General features: G+C 41.2%; 1 protein-coding gene across 7 annotated transcripts in view; it reads right to left on the reverse strand.

Moving 5' to 3' along the window:
- Window positions 1-2,275: 2,275 nt before the first annotated feature.
- Window positions 2,276-13,687, reverse strand: part of rnf220a (ring finger protein 220a) — a 419,208-nt gene continuing 407,796 nt past the window's right edge. For all 7 annotated transcript variants that reach the window (XM_055641650.1, XM_055641651.1, XM_055641652.1 and 4 more), the window contains one exon: window positions 2,276-7,546. In XM_055641650.1, the coding sequence (XP_055497625.1) occupies window positions 7,475-7,546 (72 nt within the window). In that variant the 3' untranslated portion in view covers window positions 2,276-7,474. The remainder of the gene's footprint in view (window positions 7,547-13,687) is intronic.

The raw sequence follows: 13,687 nt of genomic DNA on the forward strand, positions 1-13,687 counted from the left end.
TATGTTTTAAATGAATGTTTTTAGTGGTCTTTAGCTTGTTTTATGTGGGGGGAGTTTGAGGGAAACCTTTTCTAATCACTTATCTCAACGGAGATGTGATTTTTCTCCTTATCATATCTCCGTCCGCACTGCGGCCTAACATCGAGGAGTTGGTGGTCTCTGCTAGAGACTGACTTTTGAGAGCTTCGGGAGCGTAAGGGACTTTAACATCACGGAGTCCGCGATCCCTTTGCCAGGGATCAACTTCGGAGCTCCAACCGTGGGTACTAGCGGACTTAACATCACGGAGCCCGTAAGCTCCGTTCAGGGAACATCATCGGGAACTCCAAGCCCCGGGAGTTTCGACGACGCCGCCCCGACGCGGGAGCTTCAACCGCCGGCTGCGGGAGCTTTGATTGCCCCAACGGATGGTTCGACTGCCCCGACGGCAGGAGAAATAACTAAAGTGGAAGAAGATTGGACTTCACAGCAAGGGATGTGAGGAATCCGTTGTGGTGGATGTTTATGTTGACTTTTATGTATTAGTGTGTCTTGATGCCTGTTATTCATATGGCCGTATGGTAATTTACATATCACTGTACCTTAATTGGTACATGTGACAATAAAAGGCCTTTGAAACTTTTGAAATTCACTTGGACCATGTACGACATTTCCCTACCGTTTCTAGATCTCACCGTCTCCATCACAGGACACAGGCGATTGATCAACATCTACGACAAACCTACTGACTCTCATAGCTATCCAGACTACACTTCTTCCCACCTTGCTTCCTGTGAAGACTCGAACCCCAACTACCAATTCCTCCGTCTATGCAGCGTCTGCGCACAGGATGAAGTGTTCGATACCAGGGCATCGGAGATTTCCTCATTCTTTAGGAAGAGGGTTCCCCTCTTCCATTATAGATGAGGCTCTCACTAGGGTCTCCTTGATATCCCACAGCTCCGCTCTTGCTCCCCTTTCCCCCATTCGTAGCGAGGACAGAGTCCCCCTCGTCCTTAACCCACCCCATCAACCGTCGTATACAGCATATAATCCAACATTTTTGCCCCCTCCAATGGGATCCCACTACAGGCCACATCTTCCCATCTCCACCCCTTTCTGCTTTCCGCAGAGACCGTTCCCTCCAAAACTCCATGGTCAACTCGTCCCTTCCCACCCAAACCACCCCCTCCCCAGGTACTTTCCCCTGCAACCACAGGAGATGCAACACCTGTCCCATTACCTCCCCCCTCGACTCCATCCAAGGATCCAAACAGTCTTTCCAGGTGAGGCAGAGATTCACTTGCACCTCCTCCAACCTCATCTTCCAGGTGTCAACTTCTCTACATCGGCGAGACCAAGCGCAAGCTCGGCAATCATTTCGTTGAACACCTCCGCTCAGTCTGTCTTAACCTACCTGATCTCCCGGTTGCTCAGCACTTTAACTCCCCCTCCCATTCCCAATCTGACCTTCCTATCCTCGGTCTCCTCCATTGTCAGAGTGAGGCCCAGCACAAATTGGAGGAACAGCACCTCATACTTCGCTTGGGTAGTTTACACCCCAGTGGTTTGAACATTGACTTCTCTAACTTCAAATAGCCCTTGCTTGCCCTCTATCTCCTCCCCCTTCCCAGTTCTCCCACCAGCTGTCTTTGACTACATTATATGTTTGTCCCGCCCAATCCACTGACATCAGCGTGGATATGTCACCCATTCTCTCTCTCGAGATACTGTCTGTCCCGCTGAGTTACTCCAGCATTTTGTGTCCACCTTTGATTTAAAGCAGAATTTGCATTCCTTCACTTGGGGGGATTTTTTTTTACCTTTTGTTTGTTTTTTCTTTCTTTGTTCAGAATGTCATTGTTCTGTTTCAGTCCATATGACAAAGCGCTCATGATCATCTTGGAGTGATTTCCTCCAACAGTGTTAACCTTTGTCTAATTACTGCCCAATGAAGTGCATTGTTATTTCACTCTGACAAAGGCACTGTATTTAAATGCAATTTAGTTATGTTTTCTAATTTCCACATGCCTGATGGTGGGAATAAACCCTAAAAATGTTAAATACATGGTTTGCACTGATTTGGCAAACGCCTCAGTCTCAAAAGAGTCCAATAACTTGTTGCCTTTTCAATTATTTTAAAATTATTCTCATGCGAGTACTTAGTTTTACACTAGCTCTAAATGAGAAGTCGCTCCAAATATAAATTTACTTGTTTCTGCTGATAGTAAACACATTTATTTTGCTCTGGAATTTACAGCATACAAAGAATCTCTCGTTACTCTTTTATATATGGTGAGTTACAAAAAATTTATTATTTTCTTTACAAGTATTTCAACAGCAAGACTCAGAAATCCAATACTTTAAGGTACAGGCTTCACACGGAGACACAAAGCGCAAATTCTACAATAAAAGGCTTTTGGTCTATGCCAACGTCAAGCACAGAATGCATCAATTTTACACTTGCAAACCAGACAGAAGGTGGTTAAATCACTCGACCTTACAGTATCCTTTTCTACCCACAAAGCAGTCCTGCTATTTCAATGTTCAGTGGGGGAAGTGGGAAGAAAGGAAGCACTCATAAAAATGCCGTTCTAACTTGTTACATCTTTGGCCTTATTTTGTTCATTCCACAGTTCACTTCTATTGTTAGATCTTCAGAATCCTTAAATAGGCTGCTGTATCAGCTGCATGAAGTCCACCTCTGGCTAAAAAAAAACCTGGCATTTAATTAGGACTCAAGCAGAGTTGCAACATTAAATAGGAATCAACTTAAATATATAGTTGGTGCATTGGTGAATCAATGAATTAACAAGGGGTGGCAATCAGGGTTGCAGGAAAGTTGGAGAATGGGATTGATGGATTGGCTCTGAGAGCTGGCATAAACTTAACGGGATGAATGGCCTCCGAGTCGCAAGGAAAATCTATGAAATCACAATTTGAACGTTCAGCCCCCCACGCCCCCTCCCCCCAAAACCCCCTCCCAAATAGAGATTTCCTTCTGGGAGATGTTACAAAAGGGAAATAAGGCAGGAAAAATGCCTATTCTGAATGGATGAATAATTGTGTTAGCAAGCCAAACTATAGTGAAAGGACATTAGGTTTATTCATCTGTTGTGGGATGTTGCTGAGAGGATCCTAAGAAAAAAATATTGGGACAGAAGGGTAATGATCAAATTGTGGCAGAAATGTCTCATCTCAATCCACACTAAGCATGTCACACCACATAAAAATTATTTTGTTATAAACTTTAACCTTCATTCTGGACACAGGAGTTCTTAAGTCAACTTTGCAGAAAAATCTGTGGTCTTTGCACCCAATGTCATCAGTTTATTTCACTGTTAGAGGAACTGCAAAAGATGGGTCGTAAGAAACAAAGCCCTGCATTAATCTACCTTTGATAAACATCATGTACATCTAAGTAATAGAGATCTACCGGTAAGCTTGGTGGTGTGGATTTGGTTTTATTCTGCATCCGTACAAACTGGCATTTTTATTCAAAGTTATATTATTGTGCAATTGGCACAAAAATCTGATTGACCTTTTCTCACATTGTTCATTTTCATTTGGTTGGGATGGAGGATTGTTAATGAGAAGGGAAGAAACAGCTGCAAGCACAGATTAAAGTGGATCAATATCGGGACCAGTAAACATCTAACTCCATATCAGGTTTACCACTTCAGCTCCAAGGAGCACCTATCTCTTAAAATAATTTGCTTGGGTTGATTCTTTACATGTTCTGACAATGAATAGATTGAAAAGTTATGCAGTTTTTCAAAAATTATGGTGCTAATAAGGAACTAATACAGTCAAATCCTTCTTCATGATCATTTGAATCAAGTCTTGTGACTGCTGATTGCAGATCACTGGGGAAAGCAATTTGACAGATGCGACAAATATCACAGCATGCTTGGATAGAAAAGATTTTTGATACACAACAGAAATCAGCTATGCTCTTAAATCTGCAGTTTAGAACTAGAAGTCTTACACAAAGGTCTTACAATTTTGAAAATCTCTATCTTAAATAGCAGAGGACTTTGTGAGATTGTGTTAGCTGTGGCACCATATGCAATGAAGTCAGATGCATCATCAAAAATGATGGAAACACCTGCAAAGTGTTTCAATAAAGAAAAAAAGTGGAAGAAACAAGATAACCTAAAGTGATGCATCTTTTCTTAGTGTGTAGGCCCCTCTCATGCAATATCCACCTTTGCTAGCATTGAGGAATTCAATCAGTGTAGAAAATAAAATAAGCATAAATTCTAAGGATTGAATACAAGAACCATTTTGTATTTACTGAACATCAGATGATCACGTTACTTTGTAGATGCTCACAACACATGTTTTAGAACCTAGAATCATGTGGATGATCAGCCATGATCACATTGAATGGCGATGCTGGCTCGAAGGGGTGAATGGCCTATTCCTGCACCTATTGTCTAACGCCACAGAATTTTATGGCCATTTACATCCTGTCGACTGTAATCTACTCTTCACAAATTAAAAAACTGGCAAAACAAGATAAAGTTCCATACCAAGTCAGAAGAATGACTTCAATTAAATCTGTCTTAAAAGAGGATTAAATGAAAACTGGATGACCAGTATGAATTCCCATACTTGGCTAGTTCTTTCTTTCATACTGGCACTGCTTAGAGCAAGCAATGAAGGAAAAACATGCATGTTCCTTCTCAGCAGGGATAGAGGGTAAACCTTTGGATTAGTTGCACTGTTTTTTTTCACATAGCTCATCATAAATAGTTACAAATAGTGCAGGGCAGAAAGATGAAAGAAACAAAAATAAAGAGGCCATATACTCAATTACCAAATAACACTGGAAAAAAAAAATTGAAACGCCCAGCCATTTTTCTCATTAGTGAATCATTCACTTGATCTGTGGATTACAGATCATGGAAATAAGGACCAGACTTTGCACCAAAGAAACTCAGCGGAGGATGTGAACAGCAGCATATCTTAATGTGAAGTGTTTTTCTCCAGGAATGTTTTCATTTGCAGAACCAGAAATGGACTGAAAGAAAATTATGAGGAACCATTCCAATTTTATCAAAAGCACACAGCTAATGTTATGAGGCTAAAGGCCCAAACACTTGTCAGGAACTTAAATAAAATAACAAATTAGTATTACTTGATGATACTGCCAATTCATTGCTGTGAATTCAGCTCATTTACAGGATAATGATTGTGTAAACTGTGCAAACCACACTGATATCCCTGGAGTGTTATCCCTCGACTCTTATGCTACACCCACCCCACCTCAACAATGAACACTATTTTGGGCTGTTACAAGGGGATGCACTGAAAATTAATAAAGCCAGAATGATCTGTATGTTTTATAAGAAAATGGCACCTCATGCGTATTTTAATGATTGTATTTCCTCCTTCTTTAATATTTGAGTTCGCAAGCCTTGATATGTGGTCAATGAGAGGATCTGGTCAGATGTCTGTACATTAGCATCAGTTTTAACAGTTTCAGATGTAGCTTCTAGCTCAGCACACCTGCCTTAATTTGACTTTATACCCCAACATTTAATCAGAGAGAATTGTATCTTGCTTGATAGATCCAAATTTAAATGGTCACATGCCACAGAATATCCAAATTTAACTGTTAATATTTTTAGTCAAATAATAGTCTAAAACCTATTTGCAGTGTGGTGATCGTGTAAAATAGGCCACATGATTTTCTTTAAAAATCCTTTGGAATAAACACCATACAATGAGCAAACTGGAAGATACCTTACTATTAAATAATTTGATTCTGCACTGGCACAGACAAACACAAATTATTTTGCAAGGACTGAATATTTTATTAGCAAATGCCAGTGTGTTAATGGATACTTCAAGCTTTGTTCATTAAACCCATATTACATGAACTGTGTGGCAACAGTTGTTTGAAAAAAAAATCCAGCGCTCATGGGATGTCTGGATACATAAAAACAGCAACTGGTCATTAAAGAGAAAGAAAGGAACTAAACTTGTAAGGAATTGCAACTATGTCCAACCAACTTCAAAAAAGGTGGTTGCATTTAAATTTCATCATGTAGGCCTCTCTGGCCAGGAGATTCTACATCAAAGGTCAAATTCTATATTAATTCGGTAATATTTTGCTTATTTTTAGACCTGTGGGTTGTAATTGACCACAAGTGAATTTGTAAAGAATTGAGTGGACCTTAGTTCTTCCACTGGTTTTATAATCTGTTCCTTGGGAGCCAAGCATTTTATATGTATTTGCGAGCTGCATGGTTTCGTGATCGTCCCAGAATGTAGCATAAATGTGATACAGAAGAGAATCAGGAACCAAAGTCTAACCACCTTATTAACAAGACACAACACTAAAACTGGGTGACTTATAATGACAAACTTTAACAATTGGTAACACCGGAAAGGTTCTCAGAAACAGTGGATGAAGCCAATTCAGTTACATTTGTTGTGAGGGGCAGTATTGCCAATTGTTGCAGACAACCATGAATCACAAAAGCTCTGCATCCCTTTCAAAATCTACCTTCAAATTCTTGAGTATATTCCAGGAATTTTCACATGAATAACAAACATTATAACTGGTTACATATTCTGGTACAACTGAGACACACAGCACAACGCTGGTCCACAAGAACAAACACAGCTTACAGTTCAGGGAGTAGACCGTGGCTGCAACACAGGGCTCACCCTGGTTCTCCCTCAGTGGACTGCTGCTGCTGCTGCTGCCTGATATTTAAAACGGGTCAGGCTCCTAGTACAAGCAGCCCATTTGTTACAACTAAGACAAGCCAACTTGTCCACATCATTTAGCATTTAAGTTATGGGTAGTATTACAGCCATTACCAAAGCTGGTACTTTACTCTGAATGAGAAATATACACCACAAATTATTCATTAAACGAGATTCATTTTTAACCATCAACTCAAGATATTTAAATCTTAAGACAGCCTGGGTAAAAATACTATAGGTTTAATGCATATCACTTCTCTTTTTTTTCTCTCAGAATGATTGAGGACTTATTAGTATGCACTGTTCATAAGTCTATTCCATTTATACACAATCAATGGTGTAAACATACATAATTTATATTACATGTGCTTCATCTTTTGTTTTTTTTGTCACTATAACACAACAATAGAACACAGTACAGATCCATTCACAATGTACAGCCCAGAATGTCTTCAAGTAGACGTAGCGTCCAGTACCAGGATTAAGGAGGAGGCTTGTGAGTATGTTCTGAGCATCAATCATCTGATAGAACTCGGATGGGTATTAGGGATCCTTTTTTTTTTTTTTTAATACAACTAACAGGATTACCAAGTTTTCCTCCTGGATGGGTTGCTTCTCTTCTTCCAAACATTTAAGAGAAAAACAAAAATGGAATATTTGTTCACTTTTTTGTTGCTACCCCACAATTGTCTGCGGTCCTCTTCCTGCTGTGAGGCACTGTGTCTAACTAGACCTCAGGATAAGTGTGGTCTTTCATTCGCGTCCCACTCCTTCACAAATACACGCGCCTGAGATCTCCAGGAGATGTGATGGTGTTGCACTGAGGGCAGAGCTTTTTGGCACCCTACAATAAACAAAGAAAAAAATTAAAATTAAACATACAAATGTTCGATAATAATAATTTCCTATAACTCTTCCTTCCCATATTAATTTGGACATTTAGCTATTAGAAGTAATTCTGAGATTTTTTACATCCCTGTTTTAATATCTGTAAATATTTATTGACAGAATAAGAGGGAAAAGTACCATAATTTCAAACCTTTTGCCACATTACAACAATTTAGAAAATGGGCTTCCTGAAAATATTTTCTCTTTTTTTTAATTTCCTAGTTTTCGCCTACATTAAAAAGTTCTTCGTCTGATCACTCTTCAGCACATAGCGCTTCTTCAATGTATATGACTGAGTGACACAGTTTGACATTGTGATAACTTCAAAAGGCAACAACGTATTTTAAGATTAGTTTTGGTTTTCATGCCAGTTCAGCCTAAACAGATGCCCCTCACTGTTTTCACTGAAATTGGCTGAAAATGCATAGGTTTCACACTGGCAACTTATATAATAATGATGACACAGAATATAGGAATGAGATCGAGAACCTCGTGACCTGGTGTCGAGACAACAAAGCTTATCTCAATATTAGCAAGACTAAGGAGCTAGTGATCAACTACTGCAGGGGTCGGTAACCTATGGCCCCCGGGCCGAATGTGGCTCGTAACCCGAAATCAACCGGCCCGCAGGCGTCTTTCCCCCCCCCCCCCCCCCCCCCCCCCCGTATTTATCCAGCCCGCACTTCCGTCATCTCCGGTACCTCCCGGGCCCAGAGGCCACGGTGCCCAGGCGCAGTGACGCAAGGAGGCCTGCGCTGGTGGACGCAATGGCAGAGCCGGCAGCCGAACTGCCAAGCACTGGCTGTGCCGCATCCTGCGCAAAGCTGCCGGCACGGCCGCGCACCTTCTGTGTCTGAGCTTCGCTGTCAGGATCGGGGCTGTCAATAGGCCGGGGACGAGCGAGTGTATTTGAGCCACCACCTTCAGGTCAGAGCCAAGGCAATGGTCCGTAGGTACGCCATGTTCGTGAGCGCCTGTACCTAGTAACGAGGGTCCAGTGCGTCCTCGAAAGGGCGGGATCTATGTGAGCACGTGTGTTGATGCCTGCCATCCGGGGCGGGATGGGGGCGGGATCCATGTGTACACGTGATAGATGTGGCCAGCCATCCACTCACAGACATGCGTCCGCCCCCTGTGCAGAACAAGGTTGCCGATCCCTGGACTACAGGATGTGAAGCTGTACACATACCCAAGTCTGCATTGACAGTGCCAAAGTAGAGATAGTTGAAAACTTCAAATTCTTAGGAGTCAATATCACCAACAACATCTCCTGGACCACGCATATTGAAGAAACAACCAAGAAAGCACAACAACACCTCTACTCCCTTGGAAAGCTTAGGAAGTTCGGCCTGTCCCCTACAAATCTCACCAACATCTATGGATGCACCATGGAAAACATTTTATCAGGATGCATCGCAGCTTGATTTGGGAACAGCTCCATCCAAGATCGCAAGAAATTGCAGCGAATTGTAGATGCAGCCCAGACCATCACACAAAACAACCTCCCTTCTATTGACTCCATCTACACCTCACGCTGCCTCAGCAAGGCCAGCAGAATAATCAAGGACAAGACTCACCCTGGCCACTCCTCTTTTTCTCGCTATGGACCACAACCAGTGAGCAGTGCTGAACTACTAGCTACCTCTCCATGACCCTCGGACTATCCTTGATCGGACTTTGCTGGCTTTACCTTATACTAAACGTTATTCCCTTATCATGTACACTGTAAATGGCTCGATTGTAATCACATGTTGTCTTTTGGCTGACTGGATAGCACGCAACAAAAGCTTATCACTGTACCTCGGTGCACATGACAATAAACTGCAGTAAACTAAACTAAAGTTGCCAGAAGATAATATAGATAAATGTGAGGTTATCCACTTTAGCAGCAAAAACAAGGGGGCAGATTATTACCTCAATGGGGTTAAGTTAGGTAAGGGGGAGGTGCAGCGAGACCTGGGTGTCCTTGTACACCAGTCACTGAAAGTTGGCGTGCAGGTACAGGAGGCAGTGAAGAAAGCTAATGGAATGTTGACCTTCATAACAAGAGGATTTCAGTATAGGAGTAAACAGGTTCTTCTGCAGTTGTATAGGACTCTGGTAAGACTACATTGGAGTATTGTGTACAGTTTTAGTCTCCTAAGTTGAGGAAGGACATCCTTATGATTGAGGCAGTGCAGCGTAGGTTCACGAGATTGATCCCTGGGATGGCGGGACTGTCATATGAGGAAAGATTGAAAAGACTAGGCTTGTATTCACTGGCGTTTAGAAGGATAAGGGGGGGAATCTTATAGAAACATATAAAAGTATAAAAGGACTGGACAAGCTAGATGCAGGAAAAATGTTCCCAATGTTGGGCGAGTCCAGAATCAGGGGCCACAGTCTTAAAATAAAGGAGAGGCCATTTAAGACTGAGGTGAGAAAAAACGTTTTCACCCAGAGAGTTGTGAATTTGTGGAATTCCCTGCCAGAGGGCAGTGGAGGAAAAATAACTGAATGGATTTAAGAGCGAGTTAGATAGAGCTCTAGGGGCTAGTGGAATCAAGGGATATGGGGAGAAGGCAGGCACGGGTTATTGATTGGGGATGGTCAGCCATGATCTCAAGGAATGGCGGTGCTGGCTCGAAGGGCCGAATGGCCTCCTCCTGCACCTATTTTCTATGTTTCAATGTAAGAGATAAATTAATCAGTTTTATAGCAATTCTTAAGTTAGAACTCCTTACCAGAACACATTTAAATATACAAAAGAGGAAGGGAGCAGTTAGATGGTCCTTTGTATATATACTACTTTCTACCAGTTGAAGTGTGATGTTTTAGAGGCGGCACAGTGGCACAATGGTAGAATTGCTGCTTTACTGTGCCAGAGACCCAGGTTTGACCCTGACGATGGGTGTTATCTGTACAGAGTTTGTATGTTCTCCCTGTGACTGCGTGGGTTTTCTCCGAGTACTCCAGTTTCCACGCACACTTCAAAGATGTAGAGGTTTGTAGGTTAATTGGCTTTGGTAAATGGTAAAATTGTCCTTAGTGTGTGTAGGTTAGTGTACGGTGTGATCACTGGTTCGCGCAGAGTTAGTGTTATTGCAGTCAGAGGTCTGCTGACTGCAATAACATTCCAATTTTACAGAATTATCTTCAATAGATAGAATGCCTATAAGTTATTTTTGATTCAAAATGACGTAACTTTTGGCTGAGAAGTAATTTCTCAGACCATTCTTCATTGCTTCAGATGCAAAACAACTTATAACTTATCTCATTTCTGCCAGCACCTGCTGTGAAGAGAACACTGGTCCAAAATGTCATTAAATAAGCTGTATGTGAATTATTTTGTGTCATCATGAACTGCATTTAATATAAAGCTCCAGTGAGAGCACAAAATGGAGTAAATCTATTTTAAAACCTACAAAGAAAGGCTACAGTGATCACATTTAATTATTTATATTGTTTACACAAATAGATCAAACTGTTTATTGCCAGCTTAAAAATGGAATCCTGTACACGACCGGTTGGATTGTTGGTGATAATTTAAAAAGGATGCTAAAAAGGATTTATTGCCGAAAAATAACATCTCAAAATAATTTTAGAATGAAGAAATACAAAAGGCAGAGCACAAATCTACCATAAAGGGGCTGTCCCACTGTGGCAACCTAATTGGCGAGTTTAGAAGAGTTTAGGAGAGTTTGAAAAAATGACATGCTGAAGACCTCATTCGACTATGTAGAAGACTAGCTTCGACTAGCTTTGGGAAAATTGGACATCGAATAGTGGAGAGTGAAGACGACCTCCTTCAATCTCCTTCGATCTCCCTTCGACTATGCTGAAGACTATCTACGACTACCTTCGACTACCCTCTATTACCTACGAATAACATGCCGAAGCACTACGACTTATTTCAACTAAACCTACGTGTAAAAGAAAGTATAGATTTTTTCCATGGCAACCTTTTTTTACTCGTGGGTATTTTTCAACATGTTGAAAAATACGCCACAACCTAGCTGAGGCCTCGAGTACGCGGGGACTACTCTCGAGCATGAAGGAGAGTTACAAAGACCTCCTAGGACCTCGTGTCGACCATGCTGTGAATGAGTCGAGGGCAAACTCGCCAGAACTCACGGATTAGGTTGCCGCAGTGGGACAGCCCCATAATCAGGCATATCATCAGATAAATCACGCTTTACTCTCTATATACTCACATTATCAAATATAGTGATATTGTTAACACTGCTTGCATGAGGATGGTGCTTGCATGCTCAGAGTGAATACTTATTGTGAATGCTTACAGTGAATGGCATATAAATTTTCATAAACTATTAAAATTTCAATGCATTAACAATGTATAGTAAGCATCAGGATTACCCAAAACTGAATTTTATCGCATTTTTATACAAAATCAGAAAATCCACTCAGTTACCCATGGATCCATTTTTAATTAAACAAACCTTACACCTATTATTTATTTGACAAACACATTGTCTAATCATTTATAGAAGAGAGAAAATGTTAAAGCTGTCTGCTATCTGAATGGAGATACAAGAGCCTACAGATGTTGGATTCTAGAGTAAAGAAAACAATTTACTGGAGAAACTCAGCAGGTCAGGCGGCATCTGTGGAAGAATAGGAGTGGTCACGTTTCCCATTACGAAACTCAAAATATCAGCAATTGCTCTTCCCTCCCCACAGATGGTCCGTGTGACGTGGCCCTAGCATTAACATTTGTGGCAAATTGTTATAGACAATAGGTGCAGGAATAGGCCATTCGGCCCTTCGAGCCAGCGGGCCATTCAATGTGATCATGGCCGATCTACCTCATCTTACACCATGATGCTCTTACAATCTAATCGTCTCTCAACCTTTTTGATCCAAAGAGAACAACTTGAAGATTTCCAGTCTTGTCCGTAACCAAAATCTTTAATCCCAGGAATCATTTTACAAGTACTATTCCACCGCCTCACTAGAACCTACATGTTCTTCCTAAAGTGCTGCAAACAGAATTGGGTTGTGAACCTGTAAATATATGACAAACAACCATTCCATCCACAGCTGCTGGTTAACATGCTGAATTTCTCCAGCATGTTGTTTGTTCCAGATTCCAGCATCTGCAGTCTCTATAATCTTCATGGTATTGCATTCCTATTTGCACATGGATGTGGATTCATATTTGCACACTGCAACTTACGATATGATGATCACTATTCTTTTTTTTAAAAGATGTGAGACAAGTAAATATTAAAATAGAAAGCATTGATTAACAAAGCTCAGAAGATAAACATACAGGTTTGACAAACAAAACTTAGGTTTAAGAAGAGAACATGCTGGAAACATTCAGGAGGTCAGGCAAAAAAAAAAGTATTAACGATTCGGGTTAAAAAAAAACACCTTGTTTTATTTCCACTGATGTTGCTGAACCTGCTGAATATTTTCAGGATTTTCTACCTTTACTTCAGACTTTAGCAATTCCTCGACATCTGCATCCTCTACATTCTGTCCTCAAGACATCACCATTAACTTTCCCTAATTCCCTTGTCTCCATGTCTTTCTCCATGGTAAAAAGAGAGGAAAAATATAATACAATTGTGATCGCCGGTCCCAAAGTGCTCGCCCACTGACACCTCAACCACCTGCCCTGTCCTATTTCCTATGAGTTGGTCAACCTTTGCCCTTTGCTTTGTAGGGACACCTATATATTGCCTGAAGAAACCCTCAACACACTTGGCAAGTTCCGCACCATCAACGCTTTTGACACGATGGCAGTCCCGGTTTATATTAGGGAAATTAAAATCCCCTACTATGCCAACCGTATTATTCGTACAGCTGTCAGCAATTGTTCCTCTAATTCCTGTTGATATTTTGAGGTTCAATCATAACAAGGTGATCACCCCCATTCAATTTCTCAACTCCACCAATACAGCCTTTCTGGATGATCCCTCATTATTGGCATCTCAGAATAATGCTGTGCGGATTTCCTTAATCAGTAAAATAACTCCCCTCCTCTTTGACTCCCAACTCTATCTCACCTGTAGCACCTGTACCCTGGAACATTAAACTACTGGTCCTGTCCCTTCTGTAGCCAGGTTTCTGTTATGGCTATGATGCCCCA

This window comes from Leucoraja erinacea, chromosome 10 (genome assembly GCF_028641065.1).
Source record: "Leucoraja erinacea ecotype New England chromosome 10, Leri_hhj_1, whole genome shotgun sequence".
Classification (NCBI taxonomy): domain Eukaryota; kingdom Metazoa; phylum Chordata; class Chondrichthyes; order Rajiformes; family Rajidae; genus Leucoraja; species Leucoraja erinaceus.